This window comes from Aulonocara stuartgranti, assembly GCF_965226115.1.
Source record: "Aulonocara stuartgranti genome assembly, chromosome: 22".
Lineage (NCBI taxonomy): Eukaryota > Metazoa > Chordata > Actinopteri > Cichliformes > Cichlidae > Aulonocara > Aulonocara stuartgranti.
The window spans coordinates 29454781-29474383 of record NC_138957.1 but is presented as its reverse complement, the minus strand read 5'-3'; the positions used below and the strand labels follow the sequence as shown (position 1 = coordinate 29474383).

At 40.5% G+C, this 19603-nt stretch overlaps 2 protein-coding genes across 2 annotated transcripts in view; both read right to left on the bottom strand.

Annotated features, from left to right (window-relative positions):
• Positions 1–5363: 5363 nt before the first annotated feature.
• Positions 5364–9360, bottom strand: gdf6b (growth differentiation factor 6b). The gene is made up of 2 exons (XM_082522533.1): positions 8743–9360; positions 5364–8541 (listed from the first exon to the last, which is right to left on the bottom strand). The coding sequence occupies exons 1-2, from the start codon at positions 9158–9160 to the stop codon at positions 7649–7651; spliced, it is 1311 nt and encodes a 436-aa protein (XP_082378659.1). The 5' UTR covers positions 9161–9360; the 3' UTR covers positions 5364–7648.
• Positions 9361–10497: 1137 nt separating this feature from the next.
• pkhd1l1.1 (PKHD1 like 1, tandem duplicate 1) overlaps positions 10498–19603 on the bottom strand; it is a 44256-nt gene continuing 35150 nt past the window's right edge. The window contains exons 57-77 of the mRNA XM_082522531.1: positions 19320–19438; positions 18966–19095; positions 18492–18665; positions 18188–18291; positions 17867–17993; positions 17638–17759; positions 17430–17520; positions 17176–17324; positions 16650–16772; positions 16446–16557; positions 16198–16314; positions 15920–16085; positions 15269–15501; positions 14812–14976; positions 14545–14702; positions 14223–14358; positions 12893–13237; positions 12652–12803; positions 12377–12523; positions 11395–11548; positions 10498–11204 (exon numbers count right to left, since the gene is read on the bottom strand). Coding sequence (XP_082378657.1) covers positions 10948–11204; positions 11395–11548; positions 12377–12523; positions 12652–12803; positions 12893–13237; positions 14223–14358; positions 14545–14702; positions 14812–14976; positions 15269–15501; positions 15920–16085; positions 16198–16314; positions 16446–16557; positions 16650–16772; positions 17176–17324; positions 17430–17520; positions 17638–17759; positions 17867–17993; positions 18188–18291; positions 18492–18665; positions 18966–19095; positions 19320–19438 — 3281 coding nt within the window. The 3' untranslated portion in view covers positions 10498–10947. The remainder of the gene's footprint in view (positions 11205–11394; positions 11549–12376; positions 12524–12651; positions 12804–12892; positions 13238–14222; positions 14359–14544; positions 14703–14811; positions 14977–15268; positions 15502–15919; positions 16086–16197; positions 16315–16445; positions 16558–16649; positions 16773–17175; positions 17325–17429; positions 17521–17637; positions 17760–17866; positions 17994–18187; positions 18292–18491; positions 18666–18965; positions 19096–19319; positions 19439–19603) is intronic.

The window sequence follows — 19603 nt, the reverse complement described above, 5'->3', positions numbered from 1 at the left end:
CATTTTTTCTTTCAGTTTCATATTTCCTTACTTGTTTGTCACGTTATCTCTGTTCACTTTCCCTCAGTTGTCATCCCATTCTTCTTTCCCTTCCTGCTCTCTGACACACATCTTCTCATTTATTTTCCTTTTCTTGTTCCTTTTCTGTTTCTGTTGCTCCTGCTGTTTGTCTTTCCTTCATAGACACACCCCTTCTGGCTCACATCCTCTTCCCCTCAGGTGCATCACAGAGATGAAGGATGGTATCGGGACTCTTCCAACGTCTATAAAACGTAACCAGAATGAGGTGTTGTGGATAACGCGGGTCTTTAAAATGTTAAAATATGTGGCTCCGTGCCCGCTGCCCTCTCATGAAACCTTCACCCGAGGCCACAGACTGTATAGGAACAGAAAGATCGAGTATGGGAATGCAACTGGAGGTTCCTGTTCAAAGCGCGGAAATATAGCATGTGTATCCAAAGTACATGTGGTGAGAGAGAAGAAATCGAGAGAGGGGTTACAGCGAGGAAAAATGAGAGACAGAGAGGGCTTTGAGCTTTCAGATGGGGAACAGTGGAAGTCACTAAACCAAAGTTATTTTGTTTGAGCCTATAGAGCAGTGACTGCAGGTATTAATGGATGAATACAAACACATTTACATGCTGTAAGTGCCAAATTATTACAATGTGGAGTCCCAAAACTCAAATATTGCCAAGTCCTAAGCCCTAAAAGAGAAGCTAAATGCATATGACAAAAGTTAATCCTCCTGAGACCTGTGAAATTGAAATAATTTTGAGGCATTTGAATTTGAGATCAAAATATGACAATAAGACAAGAGCAACAAAGAAAAAATAATACAATTAAACAGTTTTTGAAAAAAAACCTGTGCTGTAATTAATGTTTTGACAGCTGTTTCTGGTATCGTCAGATATTTTCCCCGGTGTTTGACCCGTGCCTTTTAAATTTAAAGGGAAGCACAGTCAGGAGCAGATTCAACACTTATTCAATTAAAGAGTCATGTAACAACGTGGTAAATTAACTTACTAACTTAACTATCAGTATCGTCATTACTGCATAATGTGCAGAAGAAATAAGTTACAACTTTTTAAATAAATTATCTCAAATCTGGAGAACAAAATGTTTAGTGCAGTAATTGATTGATTGATGCTACATGTGAGGAGCAGCTTGCACAGCGTAAATCTGTCTGCACACTGTAAATGAAACATGTCGTCACACTGAAATACTTTCATATTGTTAGTGAGCAAACTAAAATGACTTCATCTTTTAACCTGGTGTTGATGGACGTCATTGTCCCAAAGATCACGCTCAGTGCACAAACTGATAAAGTGGAGACTCCTTCCAGCTGATGCAGGTTACACCTGATTGTTTTCTATTTGTAACTTTTTCAAATGTGGAAAAGGAGTTGTTTTTTTCCGACATCAGTGATTTTTTTTGGTATACTTTATTAATCCCTTGTAGGGAAAGTACTCTCTGCATTTAACCCATTCACTCAAATAACAGAACATTTACTGAATGTCCTATTATTTAACTTCCTGTTAGAACAACTGAAACAGGAATTTATGTTACTTGTCTGAATTATTTTAAAGTGTATTCTGTATGCTTATCACAATTTTTAGTGCAAACCTGAGAGGTTTTCTTGCTTTTAAGAAGACACATTTTACAATGCACACCTGTCTGCATAATTGAGCTGCTCCCACCTGTTTAATCCATTTTCTCCAGGTGTGCAACTGGCCAAAGGACCACACTAATTAAATTTCAGTGTTTCAGTATTTGTGCACTCGCTCACTAAAGCCCCAGTAGGTAATATTAATTCCACTACTGTTAAATTAATGTGAGAGTAATGAACTTTAATATGCATGCTTCCAAGCAAAGTGTTCAAAAGTAGTTATTGTATCAGCTGAATATCAATGGAGCTTTGACTCAAGTATTTCATGACTGAATGAAATGTCAGCTCTGAAACTCAACTCAACATGCATACGTCTAAAGTGGAATTTGGTTAATTTATAATGTGACAAACACTTGCAAAGCTTATGAATCAAAACAGTCAGACACTGAAAAGAAATATAAAAATCAGTTTAAGACTTTAGGATGTTACACGCCCTCGCCGTCCACTGAGGCAGAATCCCGTATACTGTGCAGCAGACTGTTCAAGATACTGAGACCAGTGTCTAAAATTAAAGGCATCTAATCTTAAAGGCAACCTTACATAACCAGTTAAATAATATGTAAGCTTCCACCTTAACCAGCTAGGACAGAATATATAAAAACACAATACATGCATGTTTATTTCAGCAATTTTCCACTTTTTTTCAATTGTATTTTAAACAGGATTTCGATAAAAATATTTCAAAGATGTTGCTTAAGTTGAAATGCAGTCTTTGAAATGCTGTTGATTAGATACTGAAGGGTATCTAGACCTGAAAAAGCATTAAATTCATGCCCTGTGAGGTCTGAGGAAGAGCAATTCCCAGAGTTTACTTGACCAACAGAAGTGACTTCCCTCTTGTGTCGGGGCTTTGCTGCCATCCGACTCCACAGAAAGGATTTCTCCCATAAAGCCTCTAACAAGCTGCGTTTACCAGAGTAAACACAGAGGTCAAGGTGAGAGGACTTTTCACTTCTAAAAGCAAACAAGGGAGGCACGTGCTGGATAATATTTAAGGGGAAAGTATTTTCTCTGTTTTTGCCGTGCTTGTCTGACATTTCTTTGATGTTTTTTTTTTCCCGTACTTCTGTAAATATCTGTTTCCAGATCTCTGTCCTTATCCCTTTTTAACTCTCTGTTCCTCTTGACTGCACTCTGGGCATGTGTGAAACATTTAACATCACAGAAAAGTCAGAAAAAAAACATGAGTTCCCACTTATTTCCCCCTCCTCTGATAACAGCAGCTGAATCCTGCACTCGATTTACACCCGTCTTTGTGTCTCCAGCAAATATTTTTCTCCATCTCACAGCAAATCTGCCACAGCGAGACACAGAGCAGAAACGCCTCCTCTTTAGAGACGCTGCATTCCACTCTTTTGTCCTTCGAGGCTGCTCCGAGCAGCCGCTTCAAACCCGCCTCCCCCCTTTTTTTTATATCTCACCTTGTTGTTTGGAGACTGACAGCGAGGCCCTCAGTGAGCATCGCACGCATTCCTTCCCCCTCACCCTCCTCTCTTCCCTCTTAATTGCAGCTCTTTTCTAAGGGGACGAGTACATTGTTTAATATCCGCAGTCCCTGGAGACAATGGGCCACTTGACCTTTGAACCCAGTTAGGGCAAAAGCAGGCTTAATCTGATGTTGAGATCCTCCACCACTATTGTCTGTGAAGTAAAGGACTCAATGTGGCTCTAGACTGAAGCGGGGTCAGTTATTGCATCCGCACACCAATTTGTTTGTCACATATTGATCCCATCCATTCTCCCTCCCCATCCGACCTCCAGCACAGAGAAACACAGCCCACCCATGGAAGATGGCACTAGTTCCACATGTCTGCTGACCTTGCTTTCACCCTGCAAACTGTCCAGCAGCAGGTACAGCTCAGCTCTCTGTGCTGGAACTGAAGCTGAATATGCAACAAATGTCCCCCTAAAGACCCGTGTGTACTCTGTATTGTGTCAACCTTGGAGCCTTCTCTTGTGTATAGAATAAAAAATCTGACATATCTAATTATATAATTAGCTGCTTCTCACTCTATTTGAAGTAATTAATGTATAAACTGGACAACCCATCATGGAAGAGTTAAATATTTATCTTTTTATAACAGAGAAGAAGATGTCTAAACTATTTTCTTTAAATTGAAGTTGGGAAACTAGCAAAGGGGTTTCATATTTTTGCTTATAAATTAGGTAAAACAGAGTTATTTGCTGACTATGTGGAAACTTTTCAACCTGGAGAAGTGTACTCAAGCTTTATCAAATAAAATTTAGATGTAAAAAAAGGTTAAAAGGTTGCTGTGAGAGCACTTTATAAAACCTGATAGCACTAAAGCTTACTGGAAAACGTGATCAAACTATTAAACAGGATTACTGATGAAAAGCAGTTTTGGATTTCTCTGGCAAAACACAAACATTTTTAGTCTTTTTATTTTGTCCACTAGATGAAGCCACAATGATGCTAATTTATTTTTATTAGCAAAACACCATAACTGCAAACAATGGACTGTAAATACTGGAAATAGTGGCCACAGCCAAGCTAGAGCATCTTAAAATATAGTTTATTAAGACATTATATATTGTTTGTTTAATGAAAACAAAAACAGCCATTAAAAAAATTATGTTATTACAAAATGTCATATAGTGTAGGCCATATTACTTTTTTTTTTTAAATACAGCTACCTCTATTGTTACCAGACGTAATCACTTCTTGCCTTCCCTTAACTGTCTTTAACAAAGGATTCAGCTGCTAACTGATTAATTTTAGCAGCAGTTGTACTTTAAGACATTGGTAAGCTAGGCTGCTGTTCAGTCTTTATGCTAAGCTAACCTGCTACTAGATTATTTTATAGACATACATGACAGTTACTTTAATTCAAGCGGAGGTTTTTCCTTTAAGTGTAATCAGATCACACTTTCCTTTACACCTGTTGTACAGTTAGCAGTAGGTGTTTTTAGCATGACAAACCCTGTTTTAATTTAGCTAATCTGCAGTTAGCCCAGTTTGTCCAGTAATTTGAGCTTTTCTGTTTTCCTTTAAAATATATATATTAATTTAATATTGAAAACATTCATGTATTTCCTTTCTTCTTCTTCTTCTTCTTCTTCTTCTTCTTCTTCTTCTTCTTTATTTTTTTTTAAGACAATTGCTACATTAATTTAATTAAAATGTTACCAGCGTTTGAGTAGTTAATGCTTCATTTTGAAGATATTGCAAAGTTTGGGGTCAGTAAGAGAATCAACAGCACTCCTGCAGGTGTAGACCAGCTGATATTTGGCTCAATTTGGTTATGCTACTTTTGCATCTTCCAGGTGTCTCAGTGTCCTTCTGTTACAATGTTGTTTAATTTACTGTTTACAGACTCTGGGCCAATAAAGAGCTGGCATTTTTTACAATACAAAAAAAGTCATGTTAAGAGTAATCACTATATGGTACTAGCACTAAAACTGTCAAAAAATAAATAAATACATTCAAAACATCAGCAAGAAAACATTGTAAGTTTTAATGTGCATCTTTATACATTTTATATGTTAATTTGGTTAGACTATTTAATGCTGCAAAAATACATTATTCAGGAATTTCTGCTTCATAGAGTAGCACACTTTTATTATAGAAATGAGAGGTTCCAATAAAACACAGTGTGCCACAACACTGTCTCTATCAGTTGTTGTAATATATTATTTTTGGATGCCTGTAAATATTGCAGAGCATAAAGTATGAAAAGTTAAAATGTGCCGCTAAGATAAACACAACACCAAAAATAATCTTTTTTTCTTTTTTGTCTCAGTGGATAATTATTTCCTGTTTATATATATACATTAAAAACACTGATAGAAATCTGATATTTCACAATCTGTCACATTTCTTTACAAAAACATTACCCATGTGTGTTTATTTGAGCCTGAACCTCCAGATGTGTAACTCGCACCGTCTGGAAGTTGTAACAGAACAAAGCGGCCAAAGTAAATGCAATAATTTACTCACATGACTTAAATTATTATTTCCATACCAAATATTTACACATGGCACCTTTGACCATCAGTGCATTACAGACAAAGTTATTGCATCTATATAATCATCTTAAACATAAAGCGGTGCGAAACCCCACGATGGTTTTGATGAAAAGATGTGAACGTTGGTCGATCGGAAGACGTTCCCTGAGTCATAGGCCATGTCAGGTGCTGAAAATCTGCTATTTTAATCCTGGCAGGGATAAAAATCAAAACTTCCATTATGCGGAACATGTTTACCTGAAGTTAATGATTTGGTTTACAGAAGAAACAGCTGGAAAGAGCGGAATCAGTCAGTTTGTTCAGTCAGCAAAAATTCTATATTAACTAACTGGACACGTTTTATTGTTCTAGTGAAACTGGATGTAAAGTTATTACATATCATATAAACCACTGAGCTAACAGATGAAGAGATCTGGATAGTTTTTTTTTTTTTTACTCCAAGGCCTTCTTTTGAAAATGACCAGAGAAAAATTGTGCCAAAACAATAAAACCACTGACAGCTGATGGGAATAACATAAACCATATACAATGCAGCGATCTGCTGGGAAACCTAAGATTCTGGCTTTCATGTGGATGTTCATTAGACAAGTAAGATAACAGGTAGACTCCTCGATGGCAGTGGGCACAATATGCCCATCTACACCGAAGCAACTACCTAAGAATATGATAAGGAGCTCAGATCATTGACTTAACCTCCAGACTCCCCACTCCCATTCTAATCCAAGCATCCGTGGAAGCCTCACATTTAAAGAACAGAGCTCAAAAGAGCCACTGCCACTGTGTCTGAGCAAAGTGGATGTTATAGATATGAAACAAACTAAGAATGAAGTTACCACACTGATGACATACACCTCTGCTTAATAAACTCAAAGTAGATATTTATTTCATTGTTAATAATCGCTTAAAAGCTGTTTTTTGACTTCTTTAAAATGTTTTAGAACCAGGTCTCTGGTACCAGACATCCTGTCTCCATGCCCTCATGGGTTAGAGCTGTGTCCAAGTTTGGCAGATGGTTTTATTGTTGTGGGTGATTCATTGCTAATATAGTTTCCTTTCGAAATCCTTTAAGTTTTATATAAAGAGTCTAAAAGTTATACAAATTACACATTTAATTTAATCCAATCTTTTGATCTTTTGAAAGGTTCAGTATATTAACTGAAGGTTTATTCTTTGTTGAAGATTCCTGGATTTGTGTATGGAAACCATTCTCACGCTTCTAACTTCCAGAAGGAGCTGAGCTCATCATAAAGTGGAAAGTTTGCATGTCTGAATCATCACCTGTATCAGTCTTGTGACAGGTAATAGACCATCAGCAAATACGCTGATATTTACAGATGGTGGTGGCTTCTGCTTCTTTGCTGTGTTTGACTAACTATGACAACAAATTTGGTTATTAAATGGTTGTGAACAGACAGCCACATAACGTCCACTTTGCGTATACTTAGCTTGTATTACCAGAACCTGTTTTTGTAAAGATAACATAGTAATGCCTTTTCTGAATACATTTACATCCACATTTATTGCAGGGTGGATTTATTTATCTGGACTACCTTTGTGTGGTTGTTTGAATAAATTTTATTTCTTTAGGACACGACCAAGCTGCAGGGTTTAGCATACAGATATGAAATCATCCTTTTCATCAAAATCTTTGCAAGAACATGCTCAACTTTTTGCATTTAGTATTTTATTAATTTGGCGATGAGATGCATATTTATTTGTCCACAAATCTGTGGTAATTGCAGAGTTTCAAGTGACTAGATGGATTTTCTTTAAAAAAACAAAAAAAGGATGAGGAGATGGACAGAAAGAGATGTTTGAGGTATCAAGATGACTGTGTTGGATGCATAATTGAAAGAAAAATGCTTCTCAACTATAGTTGATGTCTCCATCTTGCTAAAGTTCTCTTTATTTCAAATACAGGCTTTCCTCCACGTTGACTGCGATGCAGTTCAATTCCCAGGAGGTCAAGGTAAGCCACGACCCCTGCTGGGCGTACTACCTGCAACCACAAGACTCCACCACCATATCCTCGTACTGCTTGTACACCACATTGTTTCCTGAGTCGATGTAGAGGATGCTGATGGGGCTGAGTTTGGATGGGGCGCAGCAGCTTGGAGGCATGTTGCTAGGGTTCATTGAATTCATCAGAGTCTGGATAATGGCGTGGTTGGTGGGCTCCAGGTGGGAGCGCAGGGGGAAGTCGCACACCCCCTCGCAGTGGTACGCCTCATAGTCCAGCGGGGCGATGATCCAGTCGTCCCAGCCCAGATCTCTGAAGTTCACATGCAGGGGTTTCTTGCTGCACCTGGATTTTGACTTCCTGCCATGTCGCTTCCCATGGCGGGTTTTGGATGCAGCAGTCCTGCGTCTCCTGCTGGCTTTAGTGCCAGGGCCCCTCTCTTTGGGGCTTTTCTCGAGGCCCAGTAAGGCTCTCCCCTCCCTCCTCTCGCTGAAGAGTGTCTGCTTCTTCATTGACCTGGTGAAGACCACTAAGATGGCCTTCTTCTGCTGAGGCCTCCCATGTCGGTGCAGTCCCAGAAGATGCAGATCCAGCTCCCTCTCAGGATTGTCCAGCACGGCCCTGAGCTCCAGGCAGAAGTGCTTCCCCTGGCTCAGGTGTTGTCGCTCCTTGAATATCTCCCACACGTCCAGCACCTCCCACCTCGGCCTGTGGGAACCCTGCAGGTCCAGTGTTTTGGAGTCGAGCAGCTGCTGGTCGTGGCAGGAGAGGAGCTGGATGTCGACAGGCTCTGTTTCCGATATCCTGAAATTCCCAGACGCTTTTGTGTAAATCCTGAGCTCGGCTCCCAGCACCTCCGCTTTTTCTGAGAGGGTTGAGACATCGAACAGATACTGTTGTCTCCTCAGAGGGGAGAGTGGGAGGTCATCTGTGGAAAGCATTAAAACAGCAGGGTCAGATGCCTTCTCACTGAGATGATCTACATACCACAAAGATGTGGAATCTGACAGATAAATATCCCAAATGCAGTCTGCACTGAATTAAACTGGGAGACAGAGTATGAGTCACAGGTGAACCAGCAATACTACGTACAAGCACACACTCACACACGCGGCAGAGCTCCACATACCTTGTCCGCTGTCCACAAAACTTGCAATAGTGTTTGCAGCTTTTGAAGAACGGAAAAAGCTGGCATTGAGACCCAGCTTCTCCGCCGTGGAGAATGTCTTGTAAATAGACAACATGTAGTCATGCGGCTCAATTAAGTCTTTAGGTGCTGCTTTGTTGTATCTGTCCTGTGAGGGTCGAGCGTAAAACTCCTTAAAATATTTAGACGCTTCTTGTGAATTAAAAATCTTCGCCGCTTTGCTGCTTTTCGGCGCAGCTGGAGGGAAAATAACGAGAGTCTGGAAACAGGGCATGCCCCACACGAACACAAGAGCCCCGCAAAGAAAAGAGAAGTGATAGAAATCCATCCTCTGCGCTCGTCCTGAGTCTGAGTCGGAGCCTGAGCTGTGGCCGGGGTGGACCAGAGCTGGACTCTGCATCCGCTCCTCTGTGCAGCAAGTGGCTGCTCCGCAAAGTGCGCACAGCTCAGAGGGACAGGCGGCGCGCAGTTTAAAAAACACAGGAGACGAGGACACGCCTACATTGTTCTAAAGGCTTAAAGGAGAGGGCAAATTAGGCTGTAAAGATAATTGTTCCTCTGACACCCCCCACCCTCCTCACGGAAAGACAGATGTGCGCTCAAAAGACTATGGTGCATGAAACTGCGCTGACTTTTCTCGCTCTCACCAAACCTGCTTAAATGGAATCAGAATTGATTTGATTTTCAGTTTTAAGCCTGAGTTTTGGAAGTTTCTCTGCAGAACGAGTCCTGTAACGTTGCCTCGGTGCATTATTTCTTTAGTGTTTATTGTGGAGTGTAATGCCCTCTAGTGAAGCAAAGAGATACTGCTTTGATACGAAAGACGAAAGGCGCACAGAGGCAACGTCCTTCAGCACCGTGGACAGAGTCTGTGCTCAGCAGATAGAAATAATTATTATAATCCACACATTATTCAGATATCCTCATATTTGAGATTCATGACTAGAATAGACTCTAGAAAGAAAGACATAACTGCGTAACTATACTACACTTTTCTGCATGGTATGAAAAAAAGGCGTCACGATGCTGTTCATTATTTCTTTATTTCATTTTTTTAATTAATTTTGGGACATTAAAATTATTTATTACAGCCCCTTCTAAAATGTTCTTAATGGTGGGAATATTTAAAGTTACATCCTCAGTAAAAACATTTGTAGACACCCGTGGGGCTGAAAACACCTGAATTCGAAGATCAAGAGGCGTGGCCCAACGCTTTTGTCCTTATAATTTGTTTACATTGTATCCATGGCCCAAATCTCAGCTCCATTACCTCACTGCTAAATCTTGGGCTTCACTATGGTTTCATGTTTACTGAAGCAGTTAAAATAATGAATAATCAATAATCCAAAACAATTTCCAAGTGATTTGATTTTGTATTTGTTTTTGGATCTGTTGATTTCCCAAAGTTGCTGCTTGTAACGCTCCACGTAAAGAGTCGTGGCAAAAGCCAATGTTCATGAAAATTTGGACTCCATATACCTTTCTTTCCCCTCCAATCACATTCTCTTTGAGTAGATATAAGCTCCGTTTCAGTATGTTGCCTACAGCGCTGCGGTCTGGGCTTTTAATATTATGTTTTGGTATTTTATTCTTTTAACAGTGAAAAGCCTCTATCCACTTTGCTGCCAGGGCAGACCAACGAGCTTTGTTTTTTAAAGCCCCAAAAACATGAGAAAAAAACAAGTCAAGAGACAGTGACACAGTAAAGATTCACTTAAAGATAAAAAACACAATTTATTGAAAAGAAAGTGTAGTTTCAAACAATCATTAACATGCAGAAAACTGTTGCAAAATTTCTTGTTTTCCTTCAGCTGTTTGCAGTTTCAATTTCACTGCTGCACTTTTTAAAAGTAGAGGTAATCTATTTGGACCTCACACCCATATTAAATCTTACACAAAATACAATGAAAGAACCCAAAAACTAACAGAAATTAACATCTAATGCACAAAATCATTCAAGAAAAGCTTTACTTTTACCTCATGAAATAGTAAAAATGATTATTTGTTGTTGTATTCTTCATAAATCCCTTTTACCTGAGAAGATTTTTGTTCTAATGGATATTGATCTGAAGGCTATAAGCAATGGAAAAATATACCACTCACAATAAACTTTAAACAAGAGGTTAGTTTTCGTCCTTCATGTTAACGTGACTTTACATTATCCTTCATAAAGCGGGCTGAGCTCTTCTAACCTATGGGGACAGCATCGGAGCAGCAGGCCACGGTGTAGATAACGCTAGCCAGGCACAGAGCGCCAGCAGAAGCAGTGGTGCCAGAGCCGAAGATGCTGTCGTCGGTGACCTGACCAGTGGTCGTGGTAGGTGTCGGCTCTGTAATGTTGCTGCTGGTCGTCGGGATCTGGGTGGTGGGAGTGTTCTTAATGGAGAAGGCTCTGGATGTGGTGCCCCAGTCCTTCAAAGTGAAGACCATTGTCAGGTTCTCACCTGCAGATGAAGAACAGATACTTATACGCCTAATAGGATCAGTTTCTGCTTTCATAAATAATGCTTGATATTTATTTTATGCACATATTGGTTTTGCAATTTTTTTTATCATGCATGAACTGCACCAGCTGTTTTCAATCTGCCAGTTTTCAAACGTTATTTAGGTTCAGGTGAGGATGTGTGAACGCACCGCTGTTAACAATGGACAGGTCGCTGAAGTTGGCCCAGCAGGTTCTGAACAGGATGGTTGTGTTTCCTTCAAGCCCACCAACGCTGTTTCCATCAGAGTCCTTCAGGCTGGCTGTAACCATGAGAGTCGTCACTCCCACGGAGACGCAGTTTCCCTGCAGACATTAACAAAGGTCAGTGTGAATGGACACATACACACACAATGGACGAATATAGAAAACAGACTTAATCCTTGATTATATTCCATTGTGGACACAAACAGCTCGAGACCCAATGGCTAAGAGGGTCATTCCTGTTATACGTATTCAACTTATTCAAAGTCTGCTGGAAATGTGCCACCTGGGGTGCAGGGGTAGCTAGTGCACCGTGACGTAAACTTCCCCCAAACAAGGCAGTGTGGTCATAAAAACATGCAGGCACATCGACGTTCGCATAGACCGTTGTGCTCACTGTCTGGTGAAATTTATAAATAATGCCTGCCATCTAAGAAAGTCCAGATTATCCACTCAGGTAAAATTGTTGATTTTCACGCATAAATGTCCCAAAAATGTTCCTTATTTTTACTCTAATTATTCATTCGAGTCCACTCCACATTTACAGTGAAACTGCCTTCTGTGTGAATGATAGCTAAGTCTAGACAACAAATTTTATATTGGATTAAGGAAAAACAAAAGAATCATGGTAACTTTGAGAAATGTACATTTCTAGAATACCAGATGAGTCATACTCAGTCCTACTAAAACGATCCTAAATATAAAATAATCCAATCCTGATCCAGGCAAGGTGTGAGAAATTTGCAGTGTTTATATGGATTGGGTCACTGAGTTAGTAATGAATGAATTAAATAAAAGGTAGAAGGGGATGAACTGTTTGAAATGAAAGATCATCTAATAATACAAAAATTAGATAAACCAACCTCACATCCTTCCCAAAACATCAGCTTTAACACTGGCTGTGCAGTAAAACATCTCGAGCTGCCTCACCTCTGCATCCACAGCCATCAGACTGGGCTGCTGGTAAAGAGGACCCACAAACTCCCCGGCTATCGGCTCCTCGATCAGCAGCAGGCGGTCCACGCCGGACACGTAATTCACGGTAGGTTCCTCTCTCGTTACTTCCTCTGTCGCCACCTGAGGTTAAAAGGAGGAAATCACCATGTAAATATGAGACATTTCATCACACACGTAATGTATTTTTATCATCTTAATATCAAAACAGCTGTTATAGTGTCTACAGAGCAGATGTTATTCTGCTTCACCTCATTCCAGCTGGGGTCAGAGGATGGAGGAGGAGGTGGGACCATGCCAATGGAGGAGACGTTAAAACCGATGGACTGACTGAGGTTTCCAGTCACTGCTGCCTGACCCAGTTCATCAGCGATGTTCTTCAGCAGTGTAAAGTCCTCGTCATCTGAGAAGACACAGGCAGCAAACATGATGATTAACTGAACAGATTAGACCCTAATGAGCAATAAAGTGGCACTTTTCCTTCTTCCTAACCGTTGGTGCTGTTTGTGGTTTGCTGGACAGGAGGCTTTTTGATCTCCACCTCCACCGTCAGGCCCGTGGATCTCTTCCTGCGACGCGCGCCTCCGTTCTCCCTGATGATCTTGGAGATGCGGATCATGTTGGGAGGAATTTTGAGGAACACGGCGAGGTTCTGGACCAGGCTGTTGCCATAGAACTCCTCGTCGGTCATTGCGGGGAACCCAAAGGCGATGACGAGAACCGGGGCAGTACGGATCTCCACTGGTTGAGAGCCTCTCAGCACGACCTTCAGCATCTTATAGTCCTGGTCAAAGTAGTTGGTGCCCACAGTGGCATTTAGCTCGGGGACGTACTGACCTGGAGTGATTAAACACAGAAAATCTTAGATCATCATCTTCAGATATAATTCATACATGACAAACACAGATCCTTGTAACATTTCCTGTTGATTTGATTAATATTTGTGGTGATTATTTGCACAAGACGAGAAATTAAGAATGCAGATACTTTAAACTAAGACAAAAGGTAAAAAAATATGTATTCATCTAAAGCATAAAAGGGTGGAAAAACACATTTAACAGAACAAACAAAGGGCTACGTGACATTAGCCCGCCATCTTTTATAAAAATGGCTGGCGTCCACTAGATTCTGAAAGACGTCTTAGAGTCGGTTGATGAACCTGATGTACTTTTCTCTCCGCTGGACATTGTTGGGGAGAACATGTTAGAATACTCACGTTACTTCTTTGTTGTAGAGAATCAAGCTATTTAGTTACTTTAGTTACCAAGTCAAACCTTGATCAGGGTTTGGGATCATAGTTTGTTTTTTTGTTGTTGTTGTTGTTTGTTGCATTAATATTTGGGTTCTCAGATGGGTTTCATTGTTTTCATTTTCACTTTTATTTTGGTTCCTGTCTTTATAGTTATTTTCTTTATTCTTTTATGAAGCAGGTATTTCCTGGTCGCTTTTTTAACAAATATATTCTCAGTTTTAGTTATTGCTACTTTTTCAAGTCTAGTTTTAGCTTGTGTGCACCTTATATTTACTTCCATCCTCCCTCCCCCGTGTTCCTTGTATGTTGTGAAGTCTCCACATCTGTGTCCTGTGTTTCGCTGTCACACAATTTTCTGTTTTATTTTGGTAATCATTTTTCTCCTGTGTCTTGCATTTTGTGTTTGCCTTTGTTGATACCTTTAGATTCCACTGTTAATTTATGTTTTGGAATTTGTTGGACTTTTACCTTCTGCTTAGTAAAGGTTGCTTTGTGAGTCCAGCATTTGAGTCCTTTTGATCAGCCGTGATGCTAGTCGGCACATGATATCTTTGTGTAAACCATTAGTACCTGCAAGGATCGGTTTCTTCAAGATGTAGTTAGTGTTATCAGCATTCCACTCAGCATTAGTGGGAGCGATCAGTTGATTATTTACATACACATCCAGACGCTGAGGGTTGGAATAAAACACTGACACCACGATGCTCTGCACAAATGTAACAACAAAAAGACACTTAGTTACTGAATGTAGATTGATCTGAAGACTTAGACATCTGGTTTGTATTTGTGGGCATTTTTTTTAATGATTTATCTCAGGAGTGCCTTTTAAAAGTTTTACTCCTTAAAAACAATTAATACATTCAGAACAGCATTTTTGAAAATGTGGCCTGACCTCAGATGGATTAGAGTTGAGCATCATGAGGCGAAGCTTTTGCGGGCTGACGCTCGTGAAGTAGACGTCAAAGGAGTGACCAGTGGCTACGATACTGTGGAAGAGGGAAAGTCTCCTCTGGCAGGTGTAGCCAGAACACCAACCGTGATCCTGAGGACCTGGACACAAACACACAAAACAGAGTTTTAAACTCATTCTGCTGTTTTTAAACAGACCGTCAACACCCAAGATCTTAAGCATACGATGGAAAACGTTTCCTTATCCTACCGTTGATCAGATCCACGTAGCCGTCTCCAACCACAGCGACGGGGGACAGACGTCTGGTCTCCGCGTCAGCGTCGAGACTTTCAATCACCAACATCCTGTAGTTCAGGCCGAAGCACTTGTAGCTCTGCCAGGAACTCATGTAGGTGCATGTTCTCCTGATCACACCTACGCACAGATTTTTAACTAGATATATAACACTTTCCAGTAAAACTCATGACCACCACAGAACACTAAATTTACCCATTAAGCAATAAACCAATGTAAGAAATAAGACAGGAAATATCAGACACTAAGGTATCTGGCTGGAAAAATGTATTCATTAACTGATAAGATATCATTTTAAACTGAGTTCAGTAGCTTGAACTTAAAGAAATAGAGCCTGATGATTGTAAATCAACGGAAATAATAAACATTTACCAGACACACTATTGTATCTCTTCCACCAAGCTCTAGTTACCTTTGTTTGGAGCAATCTGGTTCACCGGGATTCGGCTGCCATTGAGGGCTGTCAGCATAACTTTGGGGATGCGATAGTCGCCCAGCCCCCTCCTGGGATCTCCTCCCCACTCATACTCGGATTGCGGCACCACGGCGCCCACTGCCCCTAGGAACGACCCATCCAAGTCATTCAACAAGCTCTTCTTCTTCGCGTCACAGTCCATGTCCACACAGTCAGCAGGGTTTACTTTACTGGGGCACAAAAACATTAGATTTTACTTGATCACATTTTCCATAAAATACATCAACAAATACCCAGCTTCAAAGGTCAAAGCTTTTCATGCATTTTGTTGCGTAAAATCTGCATCATTATGTCAAAGAGTGGAGGTTATTGGTGGTGATGTCCCAGTCATGTGATTGTAGTTTTGTTTAACATTAGCACTTCACTTCTACACTTTCAAAACCATACAAGCGGTGTCAGTTTGTGAAGATTACTTTGTTGAATAAAAGGTTCATTTTTGCCAGCTGACTTACAAAACATGTCATGTCTTCACCATGTGAAAAACACATTTTTACAAGTTATTGCCTTTTATTTATTTAGGTTTCTGTTATAAACAGATTTCTAATCAAAGCCTTAGCACCGGACATCTGTTAGCATGGAGTGACCTACCCCAAATCAGGTCTGTGGATAAACACTTTGGCCTCGTCTGTGCTGTTGATCATCTGAATGCCTGAAATCTGCACAGGGTGCTGCAGGTCTTCATTCAGTGGGTTTGTGATGAACATGACGTTTGCCTCAGAAGAGCAGACATTTCTGAAGTTGACAAATGTTGTGTCTACAAAGAAAGCCAGTGCAATCAGGAGTTAGAAGCATGTTTACTGGGAAAAAGCTCCCAAGCATCATTTCAAAAAGTCAGTTTGATTCCAAATCGCAGAGGCTGAACCAACCTTTGACTGTCATCAGCCCTTTAATAGAGTTGTAGTTCATGTTTACATGATGAGCCTTAGCTGGTGCACTGTTGTGGGCAGACTGGAAATTTGGCCAGCAGATTCCAGATCTGCCACCTGTACACAATGAAAACAGAAACATCAGTTAAAGAGGTTTATTAGCATTTGCATGTATACGTGGTTCAGGTTTTACTTTTTTATTCTTAAATTGACAAAATCTGTATCTAAGAGTTTCAGTTTAACTCTACCTTGGATAGGTCTGGGAGCCCGATGGCCTGAAGTGGTGGCCAAATTAAAGTCGATGTTTGGCAAAGTGTCTGAGCAGTTGAAGCTCGGGCTGCTGCCAACAATTAATGAATTCTGGGGGAACAGGGATTTGAGTTAAATCCTTTGGCAAAGACAAAGCTCCCACAGAAGAACAACAATCAGTTAATCAAAATAAAGCATCTCACCTGAATTAGCACTGTTTTATTGGCAAATTCATGGGAGAGAGAAGGGGGACCATAGATCATAGGCATGATTCCCATGCCGTTGTCCACCAGGGTCACGTTGGAAACCATGACATTCATGATGGTCTGTGACAGGGAGAGGAAGAGGAAAGGGTATCATTGTATCTACTATATCTTTATTTTCAGACAAAGCATGGACCCTTTTAAAGCAAACACATATTAAGTTTGTTACATATTGCTTGAACAAATTCCTCAAACAGGCTTTTGTCAGCTTATACTTCTAATGCTAAAGCTGCTTTCTGGAAAGGCAACTGGAACGTTGTGAAAATTATGGCAAAAAGCTATTTGATGCAGTAAAATATGACCAAATGTACGTGCATGATCCAACATAGCCTGTTTTTCCTGTTTTTCTTCTCATTAAATGCCCAGATTTTTTCTTTCCTTTTGTTACCCTCAGGTTATTTGCCCTGTTTTGGGTGAACCTGGCTGATTATTCAAGTGTAGGAAGCAGAGACTTGGTTTTTAATACCTGGAAGTAGATGCCGTAGTCAAAGCTCCTCCAGACAAAGAAACCCTGGATGTGGGCGCAACCAGGCAAACCGTCATTGTTCAGATAGACCCCGAACAGACCGCCGTGAGCCTCGTTATGAATCCAAGCCTCATTATCATTTATATAACCTGCACAAGAAGAAGTTCTGTAATTTACTGTTCTGAAAGAGGAAGAAATTTGCACCAGCACCGGACATAAAGCCTGTCACTGTTGATTAAAGTCATCTATGTCACCTGGGCATGGTTCGCCATCAATGCGATACGCCACTCTCTCATAACCCGCCACAATGTTGTGCTGCAGCACGATGTTTGTCCCCTCGCTAACCTGAAATATGTTTAAAAAAAAAAAAGAAGAGACCAGATGATTATTATAAACAAACATTACTTACGTTTAAGTGGTTGATATATATTCCTATTCCTTGGATATTCCTAGAAAACAAACCTCAATGGCAGCATTCCAGTCAAAGTTGAAAGGCTCCTCTCTGCCTTGGTACGATCCAGGCCACAGTGTCATCATCACCAAGTTCCTCCTCAGTTTCACCTTATTTCCCCAAATTCTGATGCCTGAAAACACAAAAAGAAACACAGAAGAAGAGAAATTGAAATCAAATTTATAACCATTTTGCCTTCATGAGATACAAAAACAGAGCCACGGACAGCACAGTGTTTACCTTCTCCGACAGTGTGGTGGATGATGTTATCATCAACATTAAGGCCGTCTGTTCCAAAAACGCCGACTGCCGGAGAGAAGCCGTCGTGGAAAGCGCAGCCCTGAATGTATGACTCTTTTTCTGTCACCTTTCACCACAGAAAAAAAACCCCCCAACAGATTTAACAGACACTTTCTTCTCATTAAACAACAAAAGCAGCAGTTTTGTTTAAATAAACTTCTGCTACAAGATATAAAAATTCATATTTGCAGTTGTTAATCCTCCTCTATGATCAGGCAGTTGCTGGGAAAGATGCTGTGTGTGCGTGCGTGTGGGCTGCACCTCTCCCAGATTGAGGAAGGCCACAGAGTAGCGTGGGTCGCTGTAGTCAGTCCAGCCTTCCTGGCCAGAGTGGTAGAACTCCACGTTCCTGATCTGAGCTTTGCCTTCAGAACAAAATTGCAAATTATGATGACAGAAAGTCTGAGAGTCATCCTCACGACTGATATCCATTCAGTCTATTTATACTGAAACATTTCCCCTCCCTCCCTCTGTCAGTGTCACTACTACACTCCATCACTGACTGCTGTTTCAACCCCTTCTCCACCACAGCATCCACGTCTTCAGGGCGATGTCTTTTTTTTACCTTTATAGTTGATTCCCCCCCAGGAGTAGGTGCCGACGAGCAGCCTGGCTCCAAACGAGTCTTGCATCATAGTTGGATAATCCTGACCGATGATCTTGATGTTTCTGGTCAGGAGACCAACATCAGCTGCCAGAGTGTAGGAGAAAGTCGTACCTGACACAGAGTCAGTCCCACCTGTGGACAGAAGATGACGCAGACATTTCAGTGTTTGATGGCGTGTTGCTTTGGAAACATCAGTTAATAACTGAGGTGGTTCCTTAATAGTAAGAAGGCAGCCAGCGGATCTATATTACAGGTTTGCTTATAATGTTTTTTTCCCCTCATTAATACACCTTAAAGTTAAATTCTTACAGCTTCAACACATACACATAAAGGCTTTTTATTGAGACTCATATAACCAGACCGAACAAATCCTTTCAGCTGATGTAAAAGAAACACCAGAACAATAACTCCAAGTCCTGAGCTACGACTCACCAATATGAGTGTGGGTCAAAGGCTGGTTCAGGGTCAGGACGAAGCCATCCGCTGACACGGCAGTGATCTGACGTTTTTCCGTCTCCCATGTGGTGTAGCTGCTGGTGGATATTACAACCTCGTCTCCAACCTGAAGCAGGCGTGTCAAAAAGTGAACACTTCCAATGAGAAGTAATTAGAGTAAAGGTACTCGACAATCTGGTAGAAGGAGAATAAATTGATTTTGTTGCTCAAGGAATAAAAATTCAGGACTGTAGTTGGATGTTATACAATCAGCTTTCAACACCCAACACGTGAATGCAGTACGTAGTATAAAAAAATGGAATAACACATTCTAGAGGAAACTATACAGACCTGCCAGTCGACCGACTGCGACAGGGTCAGTGTGTTGGATCCAGCGTTAGCAGTAGCGGCGAGTTTGGTGCGGTAAACATTGCGAGGAAGTCCATAGAGCTCCAGTGTGCCGAACACGCCTGTTGGACAAGAAAATATATTATTTCTGCCATTTTAGATGATAAATTTTTTATGTTAAATTGAATTATTCATTTAAATAAAATTAGAATAACTGTCACTATTGATTATTATCGAATTTAAAATTCATAGAAAATGAACAAAGACATAAATTTGCATTTTGAATA